This window comes from Lampetra planeri, chromosome 22 (genome assembly GCF_965212315.1).
Source record: "Lampetra planeri chromosome 22, kcLamPlan1.2.h2, whole genome shotgun sequence".
Classification (NCBI taxonomy): Eukaryota; Metazoa; Chordata; class Hyperoartia; order Petromyzontiformes; family Petromyzontidae; genus Lampetra; species Lampetra planeri.
Genome location: NC_136128.1, coordinates 5,193,755 through 5,221,702, shown reverse-complemented (window position 1 = coordinate 5,221,702; position 27,948 = coordinate 5,193,755). Strand labels below are relative to the sequence as shown.

The 27,948-nt window shown below is 43.1% G+C and overlaps 1 protein-coding gene across 1 annotated transcript in view; it reads left to right on the top strand.

Annotated features, from left to right (window-relative positions):
* LOC144724938 (regulating synaptic membrane exocytosis protein 2-like) overlaps positions 1-27,948 on the top strand; it is a 256,156-nt gene that overhangs the window by 141,109 nt on the left and 87,099 nt on the right. Inside the window, exons 7-12 of the mRNA XM_078604261.1 lie at positions 8,544-8,755; positions 16,217-16,336; positions 24,436-24,535; positions 25,525-25,648; positions 26,517-26,566; positions 26,761-26,870. Coding sequence (XP_078460387.1) covers positions 8,544-8,755; positions 16,217-16,336; positions 24,436-24,535; positions 25,525-25,648; positions 26,517-26,566; positions 26,761-26,870 — 716 coding nt within the window. The remainder of the gene's footprint in view (positions 1-8,543; positions 8,756-16,216; positions 16,337-24,435; positions 24,536-25,524; positions 25,649-26,516; positions 26,567-26,760; positions 26,871-27,948) is intronic.

Below are 27,948 nucleotides of genomic sequence, written 5' to 3'. Positions count from 1 at the left end.
TCTTTTATTCTGTTAAAACCACACTCTTATTGACAAATGTGCTGAGTTTTTTTTTGTAAATGACAGTACATTTTATATAAAAAATAACGCTTACAGAATTATCATACGTCTTGCCCTTAAAAAAACACATTTATATATAAACAGCCTTAGGAGTGTTGTTTCATCAGAGCAGAGTGATTTATTGACGTTACGGTTAGAGAATATACTTTACACTGTGGGACCCTGGGAAAAATGTTGACACTTACATGAAGCTGACAAATGAACGGTTTTAACGTTTACATGAGCCCTTTTGTATTAGTTAAAACACAATCGAGGATTCCATAATGGTGTAATGATCAGGGCACTGGACTTATATTCCAGAGGTCACTCGTTCAATAAATCCATCCCAACCCAATCGCCACGGTCGCAAGGTGTTAACTACCTCGCCTGTTATACAGGAGATTGTGGGCTCAATCCTGACCCTGACGCCTGTATATTAGGAGTTTGCACGTTCTCCCCGTGGTCGCGTGGATTTTTCTCCGGGTCTTCCGGTTTTTCCCTCCACATTTAGAAACCTTCATATTTGGCAGCTGCTGTATATTTATAGGTGATAAGCCACTGCGTTGAGCTATCATTTGTGGCCAGGTCGCTTATGAAAATCAGCTATATAGCTCAGTGGGCCTTACCTGGTAAAATAAACAATAGTTTATAATTTAGTTTTTCAATGTCAATGAATACAGCACAGTTAGTTGTGGGTCGGCAGGGCGCGTGCAGTGGGGTGAAGGGTGCTGATACGCTGGCTAGCATGGAAGAGTAGGCCAAGATTCTCTCCAGCAGAGGACCTTCCACGCATCAGTGGAGTGATAAAGCAATTGCACAAAGGCACCACCATTATTTTTACCGTACAGTATCGAATAAACCATTAGAAAGTAAAATGAAAACAACAACACGTAAGCTGGTTTAAATGACAAAAAAACAAGAGCTAATTTAAATGTAGAAGTAGATAATGGGAGGAAAAAAAATCAAACTACCGTTGCTGTGGAATTTAAATGTGAAAAGCTCTGTTGAATGACCAGTTTTCTGTGTAAATTCAAACTTGACTGGGGATCACTGGTGAACTCACCGGATCGTCTCGCCGTTCTGTGAGCTTCAGCACCTTGCTAAGTTTGAGGTTCATCGTCTAAGTCGATGTGTTTCTATGTGTGTGGGTCAATGTCTGTGTGTAAGTCCATGTGTGTGTCTGCCTTTCTCGCCTGGGCAACGCCGGGTACTTACCGCTAGTGCATTATAAATGTTCCTCAAGAATGTTTATTTTCAGATACATCAGTATCTTACCATATACTTTGAATTGTAACGTGTGCTTACCCCGCCTCCGTCACCTATATTTTAAAACAAAAGTTGCTTAAGAAATAGTTTTATATTTGACGTGGAGAGGCAGATATGTATAGGATAAATACTGTCTGCTCATTTATTTTGTTACCTATATTGTCCACAATAGTGCTGATGATTATGTGGAGTTATGTTTTGTATAATATGCATTGAACTGTTACTCTACCTCGTAAGGGTAGGGTCCGTTCCTGTAGGATCAGCAGTTCACCAACATTGACTCAAACAAGCGTGACTGCTGATTAGACACCGTGTGTCATAACCGGTCCAGACCTTACTTGTTTTTGACACAATGCCGCTGAAGTTATGCACTGCCAGAAGGCATCTTCTTGGTTCTTTTGCTAAAGTCACGTAGAAGGGAAATAATACAATAATAAAAATAAAACATAATAAAATACAATTCTCACGACGTTTCGGCCACAACGCAAGCAGCCGTCCTCAGGTGCAGAACAGGTCTGTCAGAAAGACAGCGTCGTGAGAATTTTATTTTATTATGTTTTATTTTTGTTATTTTATTATTTCCCTTCTAAGTGACTTTAGCGAAAGAACCAAGAAGATGAATCCCTGCAGTCACGAATGCTTTAAATCGAAATTTGCCAGAAGGCAGTTTGGCTAATGAGGTGTGTAAGAGACACTTTCACTTTTTATATGAAGAAACGGATATGTCATTGCCTGCTGATTTATTTTGTATGGGATAGAGTGTTGCTCCCTCACACGTGTGGGTTTTCTCCTGGTGTTCATTAATTAAAATGAGAACATCTTAATATATGAAAGACCACAGAACTTGGACAATTGTTGGCACCAGCTCACCGCCTGGCTGCTACCTTCCCGCTTGTCTGTGGTCCCCGCATCTTTGATTAGCATGGGTGGCTCCTTGTAGTGTGAACGAAGTTGAACATACAGTACATACATAGGTTCCTCACTCCTCTGAGTTGTTCTCTGTCTTTGAGGGTTAGTAAATACTCTGCGGTGCATTGCAAGTGTTCTTAATGTCCAGCCACGGCTAACAGTCCGTGGTGAGTGATATCTGAACTGGTCTCGAATTCCTCCTTGTCACCGTTCACTATGACAGACACGGTGTGTTGAGTCCTTCATTCGGTCGTGGGCTTTAAAATATAAAAAAAAACATTTAATTACTATTTGTGCTTTTGAAAATCATGGTTGAAGCTAAGATAGTATTTTGTCACGTAGTACTCGTTCTCACACCCTTGCCACGTAGAAATATATATATATTTTTTACATCACCGTTCACGTATATACATCAGTAGCATCACTTGGTCGGGTGCGCTAGGTCAACGCCTTTCTTTATTGCATGGACGGCAGGGATCAATGGACACGTGTGATGCCTGGATTAATCGTATCCAGCGCTCGTGGAAAGCACAGGTGGCCGTGTGGCTCAGGGATCTAATGCCCAGGTCACCGTGTTAAGCCAGCCTCTCCAAAGACCTGAGGTTCTATCTTTCAATGTGGACACTTGTCAAATGTATATGGCATTTCTGCTTTGATCATGAAGGGGCATTTGAATAGCTTTGTTTCCCAGCACCAGGAGCTCGTTCTGTAACATGTGAATGAAACAATAGATATAGGTTATTGGTACATTTCTATCCAACCATTGCGATTAAATGTATGTACGTTGAACTTCTTTCGCACCGCACATAGCCAACTGTGCTAATCGGAGGCACTGGGAAAGGGCAACAAACTAAACACAAAGAGCAGTTTAATAGAAATTCGTTTTCAATCTAGGTGTAAAAGTGCATAGCTCCAGTGGTTTCCGAATTTTGGAAGGAAGAGCGTTCCAGACGTCCGCAGAAGCACATCTGATGGCATCACAGTAATGCTGTGCGCCTACTATATCTGGCACTATGTATGATAACTAATTTTACACATGAATTACCCAGAAAAGAAGCCTTGAGTCTCATCACTTTTTTTCAGGAAGGTCCTACAGAATTTAGCAGTATCGAGGCAATGATGCGAAATTATTTTCCCGATTGAGAAATTACCCACCCGTGTTGTTGTTTTTACTCTGTAAATTCGGACCTTGATGTGGCCTACTCGCTTTCGAACGTCGCCAAGGGGACGTTAACGTCCACTGTGAAGGGGACGGCGCAATGTGTGAACCTCCGTTTCCTGTTGACGCAGAGAGCACTGCTGCCAATTAACCCTTTCCCATTCGTTTGCAAGTTGCAGGGTGGGGGTCCCGTTCACCGCTGAATCTCGGTACACATGAGCGGTTCGCGTTAATTTTACAGGTAGTCCTCTACTTACGATGGAGATATCGTAAGTCGAAGATGGCCTAGCCTACCCAGGAGTCTTAAAGAATGGTGACAATTTAGCAAAACAGAGCAATTTACAGTACCGTACTGTATAAACTATATACTGTATGTATTTATTAATTACAATACTGTATTGCACAGTAAAATTTAAAGTAAAAAACAAGGTAAATTCTTAGCTTACTTCTATGAACTGCAATTTAATGGAAAGTTTTTTCAGGAAACAATCCTATCTGCTATAAAAACTTTTAACATGCATTGAACGTATGTATCGTATCGTGGTAACCCTAAAATGAAATCGCTAAAGCTACGTATCATACATGCATTGAACGTCTCGTAACGTATCATATTGTACTGTACTCACCAAGATTCTGTCCGTCGTCTGCACACTTGAACGATGTTAGGTTGCTGATGGCTACATTAACTTCGTTGTCGGAAGACGATGGCGATGATAAAGTACAGTATCGTACCTCGTAGGCTGCTGCGTTTGCCTGCCGCGCGAAATGTAAAATATTTAACAATTTTGTCGTATCGCCATCGTAAGATTGAAATATCGTAAGTCGGACCATCGTAACTCGGGGACTACCTGTATTTAGAGAGGCATAGCACTGCTGTTTTTAAAGACATTGTGCTGTACTCACCGCAGAGAACGATAGCGGCACGATCGCACTCTCTGATAGCTAGCGACAAACTGTGCCACATGCCCTTCCGCTTGGTCTTTTACTTCCAAATCCGTTGACATATACATGGAATCGTAAGAAAAACGAATGGCATACACATACATCAACAGAACGGGAAAGGGTTAATATATTTTGTTACCAGGCTCATGAAGAAACCTTGGGACTGATATCAGCTTGCAAACTGTAATATAATCCAAGGCGCATATCCAATGATTTATTTACATCATGACGTGCATTGCAAAGCTGTATTTGCTGTTTTCATGAATCCAGGCTGGGCGACACAGTGGTTAGAGCGTGTCACTCGTAAACGTAAGTTAAAACGTTGAAATCCTGGCCAAGAGTCAACTTGGCCCTTCATCCCTATAAGGTCGACAAAGTAAGAATAACAAAAGATAATAATTAAAACTTGAAGAAACGTCGCACGGTATTCGCTCACTTTCGAAGAGAGAGGACGACTCCGCGGCACGGCGATGAACCATCCACTCACCACTGTGAAAAAAAAACCGACACCAATTGTACCTTGTACAGTTTGTATTTTGTACGTGAATTGCTTTGATACATCCATGAGACTGCATAAGAAACGGCTGACCAGAGGGATGGGCCGAGGTCTCAACTGGCGTATGGTCGAAGCCTACTCAATGATAATTGGAATACGTCCCATAGGACAATGCTCTCAGGCTGCTGCTGGTTGTAACCTCCAATTTGCTGGCATAGTCTTGTGTGTGGGTGGTTCTACGTCATACCGAAAACTTTACAAAAATGCAATATGTTCGCATATGTCACCTGGTTGTTATGTTTTACTGTGATGCAGGGGTCCGTGACTTTACACCTCATAGGCTAGACGTAGACATTGATGTAATTTTGAAGAAGTGTATGTTCTTTCTATTTTCTTTCAAATTGAAATAATGAGCTTAAATTTGATTGTACTTTATTTGCCAAGGTAAAGCTCATTGTGAGTCTCAAGACTGTTGTAGGAGGATGCTACATTGGGATGTTTGGCCAATTCCATGAATGAGTGTGTTTGCGTGAAAACCAGGAGCGCCCAGAGAAAATCCATCCATGCACGTGAGGGGTAACGCTCAAAGCTCTGCACAAAATTATTCAATGATTAATTATGTCCTAACATCTCTTGGTCCACCTTGCAGATGTAAGTAAGATACTGTTGTACTTATTCTAACGGAGAGCAGGCGAATGCAAATTATAGGATTGCTTTCAAGTAATTTTTGTTCTCTTGTTTTACAAAAACTTACTTCACGCCTCATCGCCTACATTATCTATAGACATTAGTCAAACAATCCAATGACTAAACTTAGCTTATTATTCTTATTATACTCGTGAATTGTTGGAATCGGTGAGAGTTTCCTCTATAAATACATGGACTATATGAAATAATATGTTCACAATATTGTTAATTGTGGTCCATAATTGATATTGGGTTAGGGCCACGTTGTAGTCTTCATGCCAAATGTCCTTGTCGTTAACCCTCCGCCATCTGAAAAGATGGCCACCGGTGGCTTAGGGCTTCTCATCACTGAATTCAGCGTCAACGCACAACGACGTTTCTCTCAAAACTGCTTTCGAGCTGCATGATGGGAGTTTGGAAATCAGAATCAGAATATGTATTTCTTTACACTGGAGGAATCCGGTAAGCTGTGAAGCTGTTTTTCAGCAATGTCCAGTAGTTTCACAGATGTGCAGTAATTACACAGATTTCCAGTAGTTCGACAGATGCCCCGTGATTTCACAGATTGTCAGTAGTTTCACAGGTGTACAGTACTTTCACAGATGTCCCAGTAGTTCCACAGATATTCAGTAGTTTCACTGATGTACAGTACTTTCACAGATGTCCCAGTAGTTCCACAGATATTCAGTAGTTTAACAGATATTCAGGAGTTCACCACCCGGCGAAGCTCCAAGCAGAAACGTTGAATTTTGATGAGTCTTAAGCCGCCAGTGAGAATTTGATCAATACATTGGCATGCGTATAATTAATATCTTAATAATTTTGTAAATGTGACAATCCTGTCGGGTGGTTGAGGGTTAATGATAAAAATCTTTGGCATTCAACTTTCACGTAACCAACCCTTAAATTATACATGGATCAATGTATTAGCTATGATAGCCAAGGTATTCTGGTTAATTACATTGTGGCAATAACATTGTGGTAATGAGCTCGATGGCAGGAAAGGTTACCCTAAGCATCACGTTGTCGTGGTGAACTTTGTAATAACAAAAAAATAACAAATTTACTTCATTTTGTCTCACTGCGTAAAATAAACTTACATTTTACTCTGCTGATGTGGCTGAGAAAGTTAAAGTCTGTCCCCAGTTTTAGTTTTTTGTCAGCATAAACAAATGCTGCTCGAAAACATTGGTCTATACGGCCTTTAAGGAGTATGCACTGAAACGTTCCTTGATTTATTTGTACGTGGTGAGACAATATGTGTATTTTTGTACGCTGCAGTCCACATCCCATAGGGGTTCCTCTGTGTACCAGTGAGGGTTCATTTGTTTGTGTGTCACACAACACTTTTTTTTCAGAAAGACTTCCCTGATCATTAATGGATCAGTGGGGAAGACCCATGGGCAGTTCTCTAACCTCTAGGCTCAAGGCTAAGCAGATTAACAACTTCTTGTATTGAGAACTGTGAAGTGTTGCACTCCCCGGAGGGAGCATTAAGTGTGCTTAACATTAAGTGTTCACCTTTTTGTGGGCATTTGAATACTATAATGCCCTCATTAGAACGAGGCAATTTGTGGCAATATTGTGGTGGAATTAAACACACACATTCCATGAACTAAACAGTCCTCCATTGTAAATTGTCCATATGGGCGAAACTTTTCTGGAAATTATTATAATAAATGTAATAATTATAATAGATGTAATGCATATTGTCACATTCAGAGACGGTGCCCCATGGCTGGAAAATTGCTTGGTTATTCAAGCATCAAAGGTGCATGAGATCATAAATTCAAATCCCAGCCGGTTTCACTCGAGGCTTGGTAAAAATAAGGCAATAAGTTAAATGGGCACCATCTGGTAAACCACTACCCATCGAAGAAAGTCTTCAGGGGTTATTTAATGTTCCGGATAGACTGATCACCAAAGCAAGTTGGGATTTCTACAGCTCACTCGATGCCTTTACAGAGAAGACATCCGTGCAATATTCATCTGGGCATGGGGAAAACTTTGTCTCGTGCCTCTGTTTGTCCCATTTCCCCCGTGGCTCGTGTGAAGCTAGCTCATGACTCTTGATTTGCTGTGTTAGAACAAAATCCTAAAGTGATTCTGTCTATGGGGAAAGCATGGCCACCAAATGTGAGCTCTGTGTAATAACGTGACGCGGGCAATGCACACACACACACACGCTCGCACCGTATCCTTTACCAAGTGGGCAATGGCTGTGAAGTGTAAAGGACACGAGTCACACATCCACCTGACCCCATAGCCACAGTGACTTTAGGGCAGCTATGCCCCAGGTTACAGATGTGTTGTGTTGCGCCCATTTGATGCACTGTCGCACGGCCCGTCCCCCCAGGAGACTTGGATTATTTCTTGCTGGATCATGCGTCATGGCATAGCAGCGAGGCGTCCCCAGTATTTGCGGTGAGCCCAGAAAGCCGCGAAGGAGGATATTTCACATTGCCCGACCACTCCATCTCTTGCCATCGATAGTGCAGCAGCTCCCCCCTGTCATCCTCCATAACCATCCAGAGCAATGCATGCAGCAGCAGTAAGGCCTGGGTTCAGTTCTCGAGATGGTGTTGCAGTCTGCCGGGTGTTTTGTCTCATTCCTATGCCAGGCCTGGCTTGCTATGGTGACCGAATGAGTGCAGGGTGTTTTTATTTAATTAATATATTGAGGTTATACTCACCCACTACAAAGTCATGGAAAATTGTGGAAACCTACCAATGCATGAATATAACCTCCGTTGTGTGATGCAAGACTCCTTAGTCACAAAAGGCATGGATGAGGAACTCTGTAGCGGCAGCACTTTCTCACAGAACTCGACCCAAGCCTCACTAACAACCGCATGCACGTTCTTTTTGAGTTTAATTAATTTGTTTAAGCAAGTTGATTCATTGTTTTTTTTATTTAATTCAGTTTCATTTTGTGCCCGCCTTTTTTGCCTTATCTCCCCTTCCCTCCCCCTCCCCACCCGCCCTTCCTTTTGTTGTTGTTGTGTTGTCGGTGTATGTGCGTGTGCGCACGTGATCACCGCTCAGGGGAAACAGTGAGGGTGAAAAGAAAGACTAGCTCTCTCGGGCCCATGGCCGCAGGCACCGCCACTGAGCGCCCCAAGCGGGCGGTGAATTTCGTGGGTGGGAGGTCGCTGGACGATGGCCTCGACTGGCGCGAGCCGCAGACCAAAGACTCGGGCATAGACACGTGCAGTAGCACGACCCTTAACGAGGAGCACTCTAGCAATAGCGACAAGGTACAACATCTCCCATTTTTGTTGTTGTTGTGTGTGCGCCCTCACAGGCAAAGCTAGACGCTGCCATTAGGGTTGCCACCGTCTGAGGTACAAAATACTGGAGGCACGTAGTGGAAATAAGAATAGCTTTACAATACGGGAACAGGGGGTGGGGGATCTTACATGTAAATGCATTTTCTTTGAGTGTTGTTGTTCATACGGCAGACGCCAGCATGCTCCTCTTCTCATAGACAATTTGACTCCATTCCGTGCCGGGACCCACAAACATAGGTTACTTGACAGGTGGGATGCCCCATCCCCCCAATCCCCCAATGGAAGGGGAAGGGTCCCCCCACACGTGACACCTAAGCCATACATTTCCTCAGTGCTCTAGGATTTCTGGGAATTCTCGGAAATCGTGTAGACTCCTGGAGTTTGGAACGTTTGAAATCGTTTTTAGGCAATACAACTGCACAATATGAATGCATGTTTTAATAGTATATTATTTGTATCGCCTCAAGCGAGCTGCAATTTTAAATGTAGTGCGAGCGGCAGTGTAAGGAGTGTGTAGGCTCGCTGGCCAAGGAGATCTGGCCGCCATGCTTGCTCGTGACTTACACATACCCTCGTCGGGGCCTGGCCGCATACAGATGAGGTTGACAGAAGTTTGGGTCAGCTAACAATATGAGCGATCTTGCACTCCTCGTACTATCATGTTTGAGGCGATGACCGTGATGGCTGTTCTAGTGCATGATAGTTACAGAGCAAGGTGGACGCTGAGCAAGACATCCCTGAGGAAGCGGCGGCTCCTTTGGAGCAGCCGGGGATGAACAGATCTGGGCCACCCACTTGGTCCCCGACGGGTCCTACCAACACAGGCAATGGAGTGTCAGCAAGGGAGCGCACAAGGCTCCCTCATGCCATCACCGACCGGCGGCACCACTCACCATGTGGACACACAGCCCCAGGATTTGCTGTGCGAGGCCTGCCCACAACTCTTTGGTTGTGTGCACACAACACATAGGTCACCCACCAATAGGAAGCCATCATGTCCGAGGCAAGGAGAAAGGCCACTAGGAGGGCTGACAGCCTCCGGAGTGTGCCCTTGCAGATCGCCTTGGGGCAGGATGACTGCTCGTTGGCACAGGACCTTTCAAACCACAAATCACGGTTACACCTCTGATTGGCACGGTTGGCTATGTACGGTGCGTAATAAGTTAAACATTCGTACATCCAGAATGAGCTTATGCAAGAGTACAAAGATGAGGCTGAAGAAGACCTCAGGAGAGCTCAAAAGTCCATAGTTTCTCTGGACATAACAAAAGCTCCTCCAGCACCCAGCGAGAATCTGTTAAAAACAGATTTGTCTTCATTTGATCTAAATACCACAAGAGAAGGGTTGGGTGAGTGGGGTGATCCTCAACATCACAAACTGACTTGGATGGTGAAAGGTTTGTTAGGAAACTCCGGTAAGGCAACCTAAGGAAGCTTTATAAAAAGTGGTTTGAATGGTTCTAGACCTAATGGCGCTGTATTTAGACATAGAGGCCTCAGGAAATAATGATCAAACGTGAGAACACAGAGGCATTAGCATGAACTACTTTACTCTTTTATCAACACATGGGTGGGAAAAAAACGCTTTAAAGCTTTAGGATCCTCATATCAGTAGAATGCAGATATGCAGTCTCAGAGGATAGATGGGAAAGTTTTCTTATAATGCTCTGATTCAATTCAGCAATGGCACGGCTTGCAAGTTATCCGCCAGCTTCTGAAGATCCATCCCTGGCCTTACCAGATAGCCTGCTGCAAGAAGAGAGGTCACGCCATATTTGCCCTTCTTTAGACGACCTGCTGCTACCAAAGCGAGCTCTGCGGAGTCACCGAGAGTGGCGATCACCGAGGAGATTGACGCGCTTCAAGCGGGAAAGGCATCTAACTTGATCAGGGATGGCCCTTCCAAATTTGCATTTGATTCTGAATGCTCTGCGTGGCCCTCCCTCTGAGCCCCTAACCACGTGTTTGGAGTGTTTTCTGAGGACAGCCTCGGCAAGGCGGATCAGGGGGATCCACTTCTTGACGGTTGGCCCAAGTTATGGAGTGGCGTCTAAGGATCGGGCGGTTCTGAGGACATTGCCTTGATCACGAACGTGGTGTTGGAATTCAACGTTAATCAGGAGGTATTGCTCCCGTCATACATTTAGTACCAAACCAATGCCATCCTCGGTGGGGACGAAGGTTGACCGGCCTGGGCTGGGCCCACTCCTTTTCGCTGAATGCTGTCAAGGAGTAGAGGCAGTCGGAACAGCCCGTTGTTCTGTTTGGTTTCTATAAAAGAACAGGAATGCTGCCTCCACTCTGTGCGGTATGCCTCTCGGGTGCTGGAGTGCATCCAAGCGGTGTGCCGGATAAGTGGCCTGGGTATGGTTGGCAGTCGTAATCCTGCATTCCACAAGGGCCGCGACTGTGTCCTGCTCAAAGCAGGGCTGATGTTCCCCCTTGCATGAGCAAAGGGTAGCTCTCCTACAAGGCACTGCAGGCCGGACACTTCAGGGTCTCAAGAAAGCCGTTTCAGGAGAGCCGTGTCCCTTTAACTGCAAAAACAGTGGGTCGTGCTGTTTTTCTTCTTCCTCCCACTGCCCTTGCGTGGGCTTTGGCATCGGTTAGCCCGTCTATGAGAAGAGGAGCATGTCGGCGCTTAGTTATGGTTTTCATAGACAAGCTGCCAACACCCCTCCGCTTCCACGCCACCCACCCTGCGCAAACAGCGTTGTGTTTGCCGCTTAATGTTGCCAACTACTTTGTACTATTGCTGCCGGATGAGCATGGTCACCTTGTGAATTGGCTGGAATGAGTTATGTCACTGAGGAAAATGGCGACTCGTTGGGGGGGGGGGGTCGTTCCCATAAAAGTTTTAGATTTCTTGCTGCGGGCATGCAATGGAGTTCAATTGTCTGTGAGAAGGGGAGTGTGTCAGCTGCCTATGGAAACTGGACTCAATGTGAGTATTCAAAGCAATGTGTCATTACACCGCTGTAAAAAAAAAAAACGGGACTTTTAATGAACCCGGGTTGACTTGCAGATTTCCCGGGATAGTTACCTCAAAAATAGGGTGTCCTGGATAAACTAGGACAGGTGGCAACCCTAGCTGTCCTGTGTGAAAAAAAATGTTTTTTTCTCAGACTTTCGTGCCCACGTCACCAGGGAGGTGATCTTGGGAAATTTCCTCTGCTTGATATAAAAATACATAAAAATAGTAATAATTATAATTCACAGTTATGCTATTTAAATGTTAAATGTTTTTTTTACATGCATTATGAGATTTACACTCAGGATTTGGCTCTTATGCAATACATTTTAACTAAATAAAAACAACACATGTAGCTATTTGGAAGTTGTACTAGGGCCTATAAAACTGACCATACTTCATAAAACATTCTTATGTTCATTTGTTAGTGATCTTGTTTATAACTTGCTGAAAAGCCCACTGAGACGACAAGTCTCCTTTTCAAGGGAAACCTGAGCCACAAAAGAAAATACGGCACTACCGAACCATAAATTACAGGACATTTTCATTAAGCGGCAAGGCAAATTTACCTTGTATGAAGGTGTATAACACAGCTAAAAATATCAGCACATGAAAATGTAATTAAGGAGGAGGCAACGTTTGTTAGCATTCGAACAGGTATTGCCCAAGCAATGAGCCGAGTCGTTAAAGGTGCGGCCCCGCAATTGCTTGTTAATGCCGCCCGATTAAGAAGGGGGTATACTCTTGGGTTTTTTCGGTAAAGTCACGTAGGTAAAAAAAATAGAAATATATGTAGAAATAAAATTATAGAAATAATAATAGAAATAAAATTATAGAAATAATAGAAATAAAAAATAGAAATAAAATAATAATAATAGAAATAATAATAGAAATAAAATAATATAAATAATAATAGAAATAAAATAATAATAGAAATAATAATAGAAGTAAAATAATATTATTTTCTTTCTATTATTATTTCAATATTTGATAAATATTATTAGTTATTTATTATTTATTTTTACCTACGTGACTTTACCGAAAACACCTAAGAGTATGAATCCTTGCAGTCACGAAAGCTTGAAATCTAGGAAGGGGGTATCTAGAGGAGGTGTTTGGCCTGCTCTTCTAGTGACCCATACAAAAAAAACTCACTGAGATACTTTTGACAAATGAAGTTTGTAAACATAATTATTAAAAATGCCCCCGAGAGGGAATATTCATTTAATCTTAAAAGAGGTGTGATATTGTTCCATTGACGAGGAGTGCCAAGGTAATCCATTTGGCATTCGTATATCCATCATGTGTGTAACTCTTAAATCCTAGTTATGCCGCATTAATTATGTAGAAGAGCTCTGTGGTAAATGAACAATGAAATTAATCATTTATGAGGACTATATATTTACAGTATATGTGGATATATTCCTACCATCTCCTCGGCAAGTTCGATGAAAATATTCAGTTTTAAATTTTATGAGTAAATAATTTTATTGGTAAATAAAGTGGATTGATAAATGCACAAGTCATCATTGTGGTCTGGTCAACTTGAGTTTTATAGATAAGGAAATGAGAAAATATTACTTAGGTTGGGCAAGCAATGTGGTGAATGCTCTTCCTGATCTGATTCAAAACTAAATCTATGGTTTATTGCAATGTAGTGTGTTATTAAAACGTTGCAAAGTAATGCTTACATTTAATTTGCTTGCAACGAACTCGTAAATAAATACAAACAAGTAAATCACACACTTCGAATAATACATCATGCGAAAAAAAGATGGTAAAGACAGTCCATGAATCGTCATAATTCTTTTTACTTGCAAATATGTTCTGCTGTGATTTCAGTATGCCGCAGGTGCATTATCGTTTTTGACATTCGATTATAACTCGAGGAAATTTCACCGGGTGCCTCTCTGGCTGGGCATCTCTCTAAGCCTCTTATTTCCATATTCTTTGGGTTTTTCGGTAAAGTCACGTAGATAGGTTCAAAGAAAATAATAAAAACTATGATGTTTCGATCGCAACACAAGCGGTCGTCACCACATTAGCAGGTTAAATGTATCACACCAACACAGCCACCTTCGCACGCTGACCTCGACGTGCGGCGGCTCTGCGATCTTACATTAACATGCTAATCTCTCACATGAACATAGCCACCTCAGCACGCTCGCCGTGGAGGCCGCTCACCGATCTTACATTGACATGATAATTTTAACCTGGCAGCCCTTTAATTGGTGGAAACCCACCACCTTCACGGTCGCTGCCCATCACTTACATTAGCTGCTCCGCCCATGCTGCTGATATTTGGACTACGCCCATTTAAAACCTTTACAAACAAATTTGCCTTTTCCTGATGACAACCACTTGTGTTGCGATCGAAACGTCGTAGTTTTTGTTATTTTCTTTGAACCTATCTACGTGACTTCACCGAAATACCCAAAGAATATGAATTCCTGCAGTCACGAAAGCTTTAAGTCAAGATTCCTCTTATTTCTGTTACTCTGCCACTTGAACTTATATCTTCCAGCTGGTCCAAAGCTGATGTATAAAGGCCAAACAACCTACTTTGCCTGCCCTTTTTGTATTATATGCACGTCTACATGCATATGTGTATGAGTATGCATGTAAATGCATATATATCTTAACCATCGTTATAAATGCTATGCTGCATGTATACAGGGTAGTGAATGGGTCTCAACTCTGGAAATCATGAATCCCTGCCCTCTTGCCGCAGGAGACTGTGTTTCTTTTCACGCTCCCCTTTCTGGGTGGCTCAGTTCCCCACTGGCTGCAGCTTCTTTATAGGGGTGGGGGGAGGGGATTCAACTAATTGGGAGATCTCTTCTCACCGGTACACCTCAAAGATCCTGGCCTCAGCTTGAAAATAACGTGTTGCATTTTTTGTTGTCGGCCCAATAAGGTTGGCAGCAAATTTCACGCCCATGCCCTTTAAGGTCATACGAATAAATTGCAGCCGGCCCGCGAGAGTTCAGTTCGCACTGCCTCTTTAAATTTGGAAGGACACGTGCATCCTGCTTGTGCATTCACAAGCCATTGGGATATTTGTGCTGTAACTTTTCCACTGTTGTGGCCACATGGCAATTATCCTATTCACATTGAGGTGATCAGATGAGGTGAACCGACCATTATTGAATCTCCTGTTCATTTCCACACATATCCCTCCTGCTATATCATTTCCTATTTGCCTTCTTAATGTATTCATTTGTTTTTATTATTCTTAAAATTTTAGTCAAATGTATTGTCCATGCTTTATTTCAGATTTAATGTTCTTATTTCATTTTGATCTAATGCAGTCTCTTCACAGCACAATCATGTTTAGGTTTAAAAACCCTAACAAAAAACACCCCACAGGATTGCAAGTATGTATCAAGTCCAATTACTGCGTAATTAAAATATATATGTATATGCACTCGTTAATAAAGTTGGTCAAACATCCAAATATAGGATCACAGAGCGAAGGCAATTGTTTGGGCCAGTTCTGGCTGCCTTCTCACTTACTCTGTGGTTTTCCATCCCTCTGAATAATTCTCTTTTTCTGAAAGTCAACGGTAAGTGGGCATTACCGATCATAAATGATTAATTATAGCTGTTTAATTAAATTGCAATTTAATGCCTTAGAAAATGTATTTCACTTGCTTGCATTGGATGTAATCCGATAGGGTCTATAATCTAAAATCCCTTTAGTGTTATTAAACTTCATCGTTTCCAAAATTTTAATTCAAATGTCTAAATTTTAAGAACTTTAATAATTATCAACCACCACTTCAAATATAATTGACGAAGAAAATTGGACTTTTACATGTTATCGATGACCTTAATATAATAATTAATCAATATTGTCAGAAAATTATCTAATTATTGCTAATTGTATCGTAATAATGTCACACTGAAGGTAGTCCAGGAATATATTAAGGCACAATTTGAATGTGGGAACATTTTAAATACCCCTTTTTAACAATAACTATCACAGGTGATTAGTTTCATATGTCATACAGAATTATATAATAAAACATCGATAAACCTGAAAATCATAATTCGTTATGGCCCGAAAATAATATACCCCGAAATGGCCACATTCACAATATTGCTTAATTATTCATCAAACAATTATCCCAATGTATAGATGATTACAATAATACCACTTATAAACACAGCATCGAATAAATAATTGGGTTTATAATTTTTTTATTTCACAATTAAAATATTCGGCATCAGCAAGGATGATGATAATCATCGCATGCCTGTTGAGCAAATCATAGCACCGACAATGCAGCACAATCGGCCAGAACTCACGAAGCCCAATTACCGGCGAATAAACAACACAACAAAAATAATACTCCGTCCTCCCCACTCACAAGCAATGTGGGTGGGGTGGGCTGAGTGGCGCAGCAAGTGATTTGCGTAGCGCAGGCGCGTGATGGTCACTGTTGACCCCCCAGCACCCCGTGACGTGGCAGCCCTCCAGGGAAGGCGACCGGCTCATCGGGCGTATCATGCTCAACAAGAGGATGCGCGACGGCACCATGCCTCGAGACTCGGGGGCGCTGCTCGGCCTCAAGGTACGGGCACCTCGCTCGCGCGCACGCAGACGCGCACCACGCATGCGCAGTGAGCACTCGGCGGCACGCATCGTACTTAGCCAACCGCGAGGGGGTGGATGGCTAACAACACACCCGGCCCCCTTTGTCTCCCTGGTGGCAATATTTACACACTGCACCAGTGAGGCTGAATCGACCTAGGGAAGGCCCAGGACCGGTTCAGCCGATAGTCGTCACTGATGTTGGCTATGAGTGGGAATCGAACTCAGGTTGCCAGGTTCATAGCACAGCGCATTAACCGCGACACCACTGCTCCCCACACGCACGGACACACAAAGACGCCCATACACCCACGCACACAGGTAGCACTCGGCTGTATAACAACCTGCCTGCAATATCAGTGTTGTATGTACGTATGTTGATCTTCTTTCGCACCTACGTAGCCAACCGTGCTAATCGGAGGTGCGGGAAATAAATACGTAATGAATTCATAACTATTGTGCTTCAAAGTGAGTTTTAAGAATGATGTGTGAGCTGGTACCAATTCAAGAATAGAAAATGAAAGCCAGAGGCAGGGGCATCATGGTGTTGTTGTTAGGTCACTGAACCAATGCCGCTAATAGTTTATTGATTGTTTCATGCGGAATAGGCTACCTGCATATTTGGTTAGGAATTTGAACCCATGATTTCCTTCACCCACACTTGATTATAAATAACAACAATAATAATTAATGACATGTATAAAGCGCATTTCTACAAGGTGTTCAAAGTACCGTACATCACGAAAATAAATAATAAGTAACACATTGGCTAAAAGGGAGGAAAAACCCTGGGTTTTTTCAAATGAGCTTCTTGCGACCGTCTGGAACGCTCTTCCTTCCGATATTAGGAAGGCACTGGAGCAATACACTTTTACGTCTAAATTGAAAATTACTTTTTGTGTTGAATTTGTTTTTCCTCCGGATCTCCGATTAGCGCGGTTGGATATGTCCAGTGCCAAAGAAGTTCAACATACGTCCATACACTGGGCAGGGCACCCACGCAGAGAAGCCGTGCCTTGGGAATATGCAGGACGCCAAATGCAGAATTGACATCAAAGGGAAGTTCTCAACCTCCAGTTGTGACATGCGGAAATTTAAATCCTTTGCCAAAGCAGATTAAAAAATGTGTCCGATTTTTTAATTTTACATTTTATTCACGAGCAAGGAAGAGCAGATTGTGTTGCGCAGTAGTGCCACAGAGTAAACTACTATTTTGTTTTATTTTAGCAGGTGAGGCCCACTGAACTATATAGCTATTTTTCAGTACCGTCTTGGCCGCAAATGATAGCTCAAAAAAGTGGCTTGTGACGTGCACATTTATATCAGCCAAACACCCTATAAACGCACGTTTCTAAATGTAGAGGGAAAAACCGGAGGACCCGGGGAAAAATCCACACGACCACGGGGAGAGAGAACATCTAAAGTCCAAATATACAGCAGGCGTCAGGGTCGGGATCGAACCCACGACCTTTTATATGCCAGGCGAGGTATTTAACATCTCCTAGCCACTGTGGGAAGCGGTTCACACGAGACCTGTCGAGCAGACACCCAGCGGCGTAGGTGCGCTACTGCACAAACACCTGATTCATACCACCACTCATAATAAGTTTGAGAAAAGAAAGAAATACATTAACAACCAGTGTATGATTTCAGAATTGTGGATCCATGCTACTTACCCAAGCCACCCTGCACGATGTTTAAGATACTTAATAATCAATGTAAATGCCAAAGACTCAAAGAAAAATATAAATCAGCTGATGGAAGGTCCCAAGCAGAGTGGGAGAAACGTCCCAAGCTGTGCCATGTGGCTCCCTTCTTGGCTAATGTCCTTTTGCCAGTTGAGTGCCCGTTTTAGAAGTATAAGCACGCTGTTTGTGCCTGCTGTTACACAGCAACAATATTAAGGTGCATTTATTGAAGCGGTAGATAATTATCTTTGCTGTTGTGGAAAATATTTTTTGTAAACTAAGGATATATTTGTTTACATTGCTGCTGGGTGACACTGGTTAGGATGCTTGTTACAATCTGAAGGATATGATTAAAGTCCTGTTTGGGATTTGGCTCATCCGAGCATCTCTCCAGGGGAAGTCAAAAGTGGTCCTCTAGTTAATAGATTGGACCGACCATATGACTGTGGAATTTGCATTCCAAGCTTCTTTCCTCCAATGTAGTTGAGCAGCACTCTGCTGCTGATTTGCGCAGTGAAACACTCTGACCCTCCTTTGAGAGAGAAACAAACACTCTCCTTAAAAGAAACCAACATGCTCATTGAATTTGCACAAAATTATAAAGTGCGCGTTAAGTAAATGCTGGAGCTTCCACCTATTGCTGTGCGATGGATCGCACGCTGAGCACACTCTCACCAGGACACGCATCATGGAAATTCACATGTATTGACATCAATTAGAAGCGTGCTTGTTTTGCTTTGTAAATGTAGAACAATGGGGCCACCTGGGTGGAAAGCTGGCAATATATCGGCCACTATTAGGCTGGCTGATAAAAGCCACCGCATTGTAGGTGCATGCTAAACGTATATCATGTGGAAATTAACTAAACGCAGCCGACGATTAGCCAAATGAACCACCTCAGGCTTTCCATGGGGCACATGCAAGGTTACTGATGAATATAAAGTTAATTTAATCAGTTGGAATTTTCCTGCGCTGTTCGTAGTAAGCTGCTGCAAGCCTGTGGTTGTGTCCCTGTTGCCTATCGTGGGCACTTGGACACGAGCTGAACTCTCATTGAATAAGGTCACCGTTTGAATACACACCAAGGTGTGGCCAAGTTATGCACTTCGACCGAGTATGACGTCGACTGACGAGATAGAGCCATGAAATAAGTTCCACGTGCAGGCACCAGGGGGATTATTGCATGACAGGATAGTGAGTTGTGGCGCAGAGGTTGCAACCGGGTATCCGATACCCGTACCCTACCCGATACCCGGCTACCCGTACCGGGCCGGGTACGGGTACGGGTAGCCGTTTGCAACCCTAGTGTGGCCGGGTACGGGTAGGCCGTGAGTCACTGGAGAGTCACCGTTTGTCACTCATTTCGGGTAGGGTACGAGTAGGGAATCAAAACCCGTTTGCGACCTCTGTTGTGGCGGCACTAAAGGCCACCAGGGACCGCCAGTGGCCCACGGGCCTTGCAATAGTTTAAGGGCAATGGACTCTCTTCGTTGCAGCTACATGATTCTACGCTACTCTTTCACATGCTGGTAACGTGTTCAGGAGCCAAATGGCAATGCTGAGGCCTCCTCTCCGCGAGTGGGAATCAGGAGAGCGTCTGCTTGCTATGTAGAAGTGCCTGGCGCCCAAATCGTCGCCTACTCAGGCGGAGTTTGACTTCTATATTTGGGGGGGGGAGGCAGGGGGGTTCGCGTTCTCCTCACATTAGGAATCGCGGGTGCATCTAATTTAGATATTTTTTCATCTTTATTGTAAACTACTGAAAATACATTCATCAAGGCGTCCAGTCTTGGGGGGAGGGGGTCGGGGGGGCGTTGTCCCCCCCAAACTCTGCCCACGGTCGCCGACAATGTATGCCTTTCCCTCGATAAGGCCACGGTGTTTTATTGACGAGTGCGTGCGGTGCGTTCACTTTTGTTGGCCGTGTCTCGTACTGTGAGAGCCACGTCGAGCCGCGTTCGCGGACCAAACATCGCCCGCCACAGCCGGCGCCCCGCACCCATCGCCGAGAATTATCGCCTTACTACGCACGCCCGCTGATTTGTCGTTTTAATTTTTCCCGACTGTCCGACCCGAGAACTATGGGTGCGCGCTCTTGCTTGGCGTATCTGTGCGAGGTTTTTTTTTTGCTGCCCGGATCGATATCTCATTAGGAGTGATTAGAGGTTGCCTCACGGCTGGCCATCGCAAGCTCTGATTTAGCAGAAGGTAAAAATGTTAAATATTCTATTTCGGATTATACATGTACTCTGATGGTGTATTAAGGCTGCAGTCATTTATTTAATGTGTATACTTATGTAGAGCTGTTTTTTTTTATCACAGTTTGCTGAATCCAGGCCCCAAAGTTCCACTACATCAAGTGGCAAGAAGCAGACAGCTCCATAACGGCTGTAGGATATACAAGTTAAAACATCTCTTGAATGAAGAAAGTTGATCACAAAGCTTGGTCAACGAATATGATGGGAGGGTATTCCATCGTAAAGCAGTGGTGAGGGAATAAGTAGAAAGAGCGGTGTTGTGACCTGCAGTGTTGCGGTTGAATGCAGACTGGAAGAGATGAAACCACTGCATAACACTACACTACAAACCTGGTCACTCTGATTCAATTCCTAACCCTAGCAGCAATGGGAACTGGAATTTTACCCGGGACTCTCTCCTTCCCTGGAGTGACTCAGTCTAATATACTCCATCTATAACTGCTCTGGCTGGTAAAAAAATCTGAATGCGGTGATGGCCACACCACTGATGTTTAAGGTGCCACCATGGTGAGATGTTAACTACCACGCCTGGTACACATGAGGTCGTGCATTCGATCCTGATCTTGATGCCTGTATATTTGGAGTTTACATGATTTCACCGTGGTAGCGTGGTATTTTCTCTGGGTCCTCTGATTTTTCCTTCCACATTTAGAATCAACTTGCGTTTAGAGTATTTGGCTGCTATACATTTCCACGTAATAAGCCACTTCCTTGAGATATTATTTTTGACCAGGTCACTTCTGAAAAAGAGCTATTATTTTTGACCAGGTCACTTCTGAAAAAGAGCTATATCGCTCAGTGGGCCTTACCTGGTAAAACAAACATAGTAGTGAGGTGTTAACTACTTCGCCTGGTATACAGGAGGTCGTGGGTTCGTTCCCGAACCTGGTGCCTGTATATTCGGTTTTCCCCTTGGTTGCGTGGAGTCTGTAAAATAACCACCACCTAGTAGGGCTGTACAATGTAGTTTGTGTCAAGCAATGAGGGCTTCATGGAATTGTCAGAAGGTGGCTGAGCACCAACAAAAGTTCAACAATTTCTGGAGAGGCGTGGAATGATCCATGCTTGGAATTCCACTGAGAGGCAGAAAGAGCAACACATGGTTTAGACAACGCATGTAGGTTTGAGGTATTTTATGAATTGGTGCTCTCTGACCCCAGGGCACATATGCCCCGCCCACTTCGTTGCGCCGCCAGAACGCTTGTGCCACGCCCATTTTTTTACCTTTAAAAACGGTTGCCTTCGGTGACCTACCCCCTCTTTCCTCCTGAAGACGATCGCTTGTGTTGTTATCATCGTGGTTTTTTTTATTTTATTACCAAAAGAACCAATAATAAGTCTACATTATAGACTGCCAGTACGCTCACTCAGGTTAAGAACGAGGCTACAGTCTACATTATAGACTGCCAGTACGCTCACTCAATTGAATACCATTGCTACAGTCTACATTATAGACTGCCAGTACACTCACCCAGCTTAATAACCATTGATCCAGTCTACATTACAGACTGCCAGTACACTCACCAAACTTAATAACCAGGCTACAGTCGACATTAGTGGTTTTTGTTTTATTATTTTTATTATTTTTATTCACTTTCTTTTTATTATAATTTTTTATATCTACGTGACTTTACCGAAAGAACCAAAGAATATGAATACCTGCAGTCACGAAAGTTTTAAGTCGAAATTGTACGAACTATTAAGGAGAGCGAGTTGACATGGGCAGGGCATGTTGCTCGAAGGGATATTCAAGACTAACAACACAGTGGCAGACAAAGGATGGATCCCATTCAAGAGGATATCCATTCCATCTAGTCAATGCTAAATGGAATCTTACGTCCCTGGACTGTGAGAGATGGCGACAGCTTGGGAGAAGCTGCATCCAGCAGTGTATTTATCATGGCTGCTGATGGTGCATTAACACTAACAGGGAGTCGAGCAACACACAGTCGTCCTAATTGGTATATGGGAGCACTTTTAATCCATATTTTATAACATTTTACGAACGTTTATTTTATTATAGCTAGTTATGAATTTTTTAATACGTAGCTAATGTGTAACAGTCTGATGAATATGGAAAGAGAAAGTATATCAATGTTGACACAAGTTGGTCCATGCAAAAGGTAAACACAGTTACCCTCTCCCCTCAGATCTATGCAACGTTTTCCAACATTAGCAACAAGGATCGCGGCATGCGGAATTTTGTGGCCAGGTGATGGGGTGTTAACGACTTCGTTCCCGAACCTGGTGTCTGTATATTCGGTTCTCCCCTTGGTCGCGTGGATTTTTCTCCAGGTCCTTCGTTTTTTCCCCCTCCACATTTAGAAACATTAGTTCACAGAATTTGCCTGGTATCCATTTCCACACGATAAGCCACTTCGTTGAGCTATCATTTGTGGCCATGTTGCTTCTTAAAAAGAGCTATATAGCTCAGTGGGCATTACCTGGTAAATTAAAATAAAACGTTAACAGTTTTAAATAGCGATTTAAAGCTTTCGTGACTACAGGGATTCATCTTCTTGGTTCTTTCGGTAAAGTCACGTAGAAGGGAAATAATAAAATAAAATAAATAAAACATAAAATAAAAATTAAATATGATAAAATAATTCTCACGACGTTTCGGCCGTGTGTCATAACCGGTCCAGACCTTACTTGTTTTTGACACAATGCCGCTGAAGTTATGCACTGCCAGATGGCATCTTCTTGGTTCTTTTGCTAAAGTCACGTAGAAGGGAAATAATACAATAATAAAAATAAAACATAATAAAATACAATTCTCACGAAGTTTCGGCCACAACGCAAGCAGCCGTCCTCAGGTGAAGAACAGGTCTGTCGGAAATACAAAAGAAAATGAATGGGAATCCTATTTGAGAGCCATTGATTGACACTCCCAGCATTCACAATATTAAAATCGGGGTGTTTAATGTTTTGTAGGTTGGCGAATTGCCCCTTCATATTGGGTCGAATACCACAGTCGTTGAGCGCAGCCGAATGTGTCTACTCGTGTTTCCACATCGCCACCCAACTCAGAGGAGTGACAAATCTCAGCAGAGCGCCAGTGTTGGGTGTAAGAACCATTCGAGCTTTAATGTGTGCCGTATATCACGTGCAAATTACCGGCACTGCACCCACTGCGCCCGTCGTCGCATAGATTAGCTAGCAGTAAGTGATTTACAATAAATTATGTATATGCCAACATTAACTTTCTGAGTGCCACTTTAACCTGCTTTTTTTCAACATGTGTCAAAATTAAGAGCCACCATTTTTCGAGCCCGTGCTTAAAATATTCAGTATAAATCTTTCCCATTGCACGGTGTTTCCCATAATCAAAGCAGCCTCACGTGTTCGTGCTTTCTGGTGGCTTCTGGTGGCACTCACAACATACATGTACCAATTTATAACCAGTGTTCACCTGGTTGTAAATTGTTGACACATATCCAACCACTAGCACTCATACTCGAAGTCATATTTGGAGAGACAGAACTGGAAGCATTTGTCAATAAACCCTTGGCCTTAAAAAAATAAATATATAATAGGTGAGGTGTCGGGCAATGACCTTTCATCACCAGAGATAGAGGCTGGAAAAGGTTGGAAGCAAAGTTGATCATCCGTATTGATGCTCCAGCTATTTAAATAAAGGGAAATGCCTTATTGATATGACTTACAAAGTCAAAAGTTTGGATTTAGGCTTAATTCATTTTACGTTTAAAATCCATCATTATCTTGCTTACTTAAGATCAACCATGTGTTAGGTTAACCCCATGCACAATAAAGCACCACGTTAGAGGAATTTGTTAGGTTAGGGTTAAAATATACTCCCAGAAGACTAGTCAACTGATAATCCTATTTCATCACCTTATTTCAAACGCGTTTGTATATTTGGCCCTTATGGGTTAGTTGAATAAAAAAAAAGCTAACTTTCAATCTCTCCCTAATCTTGCCCTCTTTTTCCTTTGTGCCTAAGATCACGGCTAAGGCCTCCCGTTGTTACGCGCGTTCCAGACACCGCCGTGTGCCAAGGTCCATTGCTCGTCTTCGTTGTTGAAAATATAAATGGATCGACGAACAGAAGAACCACTGCTGTTAATGTGTTGGCATGAATGCACGTTGCTCGATTTTTCATGTGCACCAAGGTTGTCGGTGGGAAGATGTCGGAATCGGGCCGGCTCTGTGCGTACATCACCAAAGTGAAGAAGGGAAGTTTGGCAGATATTGTAGGTCACTTGCGGGCAGGTGAGTCCCACTCCTGTGGCCTCTTGCCAACACAGTGCCCTTATCGTTCATGTATATCTATTATTATTTATTACGCTTGCTTACCCAGAAAATCCCTCCCGAGTTTTAAGACTTGTTTTCGGTACCATCCTACCAAGCTTTCGCAGTCGTAAGGGTGCGATGCTGTTGCTGAGTTTAATCAAAATTGAGTAATTTACAGGTTATTTTGTTTGCATGGGGATGTTTTAGCCAATGGCAGTTACATTGTTTGTTTGTTTAACTATGGGAGGAAACCAATGGGTCGCTGATACTGAAATAGGTCGCTGATCCTGAAACATACGTTGTAAAACATGTATTAGCATTATGTATACATCCAAATGTAGTTATACAGCATAAATATATATTAACATTGCTAATATGCAATATCAATATATTTTTAAGTCAGAGTCGAAACCACACGACTTAAAATACATAGCACAAACTATTGCTTGACTCAGGACAATTACATATTTAGGCAAGAATGGACGATTCTCAATTAAACGTCCTCATCTTCTTGGTTCTTTCGGTAAAGTAATAATAAAGTAATACAAATAAAACATATTTTTTATTATGTTTTATTTTTATTATTTGATTATTTCCCTTCTATGTGACTTTACCGAAAGAACCAAGAAGATGAATTCCTGCAATCATGAAAGCTTTAAATCTAAATATTAACGTCCTCACTTATGTATCATAGCCAACTTGAATGAATAGCAAACCTACGGATAAACTTCACGACCCACATAGTGAAACTGAGGTGCTGTCTATAGTCCACAGGCCAGGCTGTAGCTCATTAGGTGCAAAACCCGGGCTCCTGGTCTTAAATTATGTTTCCTCTGATCGTAAGAAAAAAAAACTTATGAGTCGAAATAATGGCTAGGTTCGATCACGAATTACTGACTCTCGGTACAGGCGTCACTATTTGCCACCCCCCACATCCCCCAACCCCATGGTTGCTGTTCTTGGTGCAGGTGATGAGGTCCTGGAGTGGAACAGGAAAGTTCTGCAAGGGGCTTCTTTTCAGGACGTCTACAACATCATCTTGGAGTCAAAGCCGGAGCTGCAGGTGGAGCTGATCGTGTCGAGGCCTATTGGGTGAGCCAACGTCCGGCCCCCAGATTAATGACACGTGGAGCATCTTTCATGGGTTCACGCTTTGCTCGCGTAAAATCATCGAGGGATCGATGTTCTGCTTTTGTCGCAAATACGATGTCGCCACAGTGGTGTGATGGTTATCCATGTTTGCGAAATGTTAACATCCTCGCCTGGTATGCAGGAGGTCGAGGGGTACGATCCCGACCATGACGCCTGTATATTTGGAGTTTGCATGTTCTCCCTGTGGTCACGTGGATTTTTTTCCGGGTCCTCTGGTTTTTCCCTCCACATTTAGAATCGACATGCATTGAGAGTATTTGGCTGCTTACATTTCCACATGATAAGCCACTTCGTTGAGCTATAATTTGTGGCCAGGTCGCTTCTGAAAAATATCTATATAGTTCAGTGGGCCTTACCTGTAAAAAATAAAAGCTTAGTTTAGTACACTGGACATACAATCCAGAGGTTGAAAGTTCAGTGCAGTCTCCACTGGCAAGGCAGTTGAAACAATGGGACCAGTTTATTAAATTTAAACCAGCAGTTTAAACAGACGCGTTTCTTCTAATTGTATTTGCTTCAGCAGGAAGGGCCCAATAACCTATGGGGCTTCATATTACAGGCGTCCTGCAACAGTGCAGACCACAGTTAGTCGATCGCCTAGTCGCATGTGGTGGGGTAAAGTGTGGGTATTCTCACTTCTTCCAAGACCAGCATAGAGAGCCCATCTGGAGGGTATTTTGTCTACTCATTAGAGCTCCCTCTATGCGGAGGCTCTTCTGTCAGTAGTGGCGTGAGTGAGCAATTTCAGGGCTGCACCTTTAACTTTTCGCGTCACAATCCTGAGCCACCGCTGATATTTCTTTTGCAGGGACATTCCACGGATACCAGACGGATCTCAAGCACAGCAAATTGAATCGAGTGAGTTTGTAGGATTACTGATACTTGATTGTGCCCGTGTTGGTAGTTATAACGATCGTGTCCTGGAGGTCACCGAGTGGCTTTGGGGACTAATTTCTCTACGAGGGCGCGTTCACGCTCACGCTCAAGGGGCTGCGGCATGTGCGTCCGGGCTCACAGCAAGACGGCTGCGCGCGTGTGTGCACATTTTTTAGGCTCCAGCTCCTTCGAGTCCCAGAAGATGGATCGGCCATCCATCTCTGTCACGTCGCCCACCAGTCCCAGCCTCCGCGACGTGCCGCAAATTCTCCCCGGCAGACTCTCGGTCAGTCCCCCTTTAACGCACCTCCGGTTAGCTTGGTTGGCTACGTATGGTGTGAAATAAATGAAACATACATACATTCATACACCCAACTACACCGAAAGCCACTTTCCCCCTTGGTGTGGCTCTTAATTGACGCTTGTCCCTTACAGCTCTGCCTGTGTTTAGTTTAAAAGTCTATAGGTCCATGTTGCACACTCAAAATAAAGGACGTGGGCAGGTGCTCCAAATCGAGGGCAAGCACATTTATTTATTGTAGTTAATATTAATCTTGTGAAGAACCGCACCGTCACTCTGTAAAATGCAACAACGCGCGTTACACGCAACAATTCTTCCGAGACGCCATTAACCATGTGGCTGGTTTACACGTGCGGTTATTCATTAACCCTTTCTCTTAAACCCAATTCTACTACTTATAAACCATCATTGTCTTTGACAATCACATTTGCACATCACTATTCGACTATTACTTTAATTCTAAGCTGTATGTCTATCTATACCATCCACTTATATCGGTATATTACACCCATTATATGTACTGTATGTGTACAGTATACGTACTGTATCTCACCATTGTACAGCTTACTACTTTACATGTGTTCTATTCTCAATAGCATTGCAAGTAGTCATACTCTGGGTACATGGGCATGGTTATAGACTAAACAGTATTAGAGTTAGAGAATTACAATAACATTAAATAATTACAGTGCGTCATCCCTTTACAATGCACAGTGCTAAAACGCCTATAATTGCATATATCACAAACAAACAATTCAAAGCCAAGCTTAAAGTCTAGAACAAGTCTAGAACAAGTCTAGAAAATGTATATAACGATCAAATACAACCTTTGGGTCCTTTACCTGTAAAATGCAACAGCGCGTGTTACACGCAGCACTTCTTCCGAGACGCCATTAACCATGTGGCTGGTTTACACGTGCGGTTATTCATTAACCCTGCCAGCCACCTACAGGCCCGACTCAGTCATTACATGCTGCTGTACACACATGCATTGATGCACTGCACGGCACATCAGGACCTTCACAGAACCACACATTACTCCCTTTCTGCACAAGAATATACT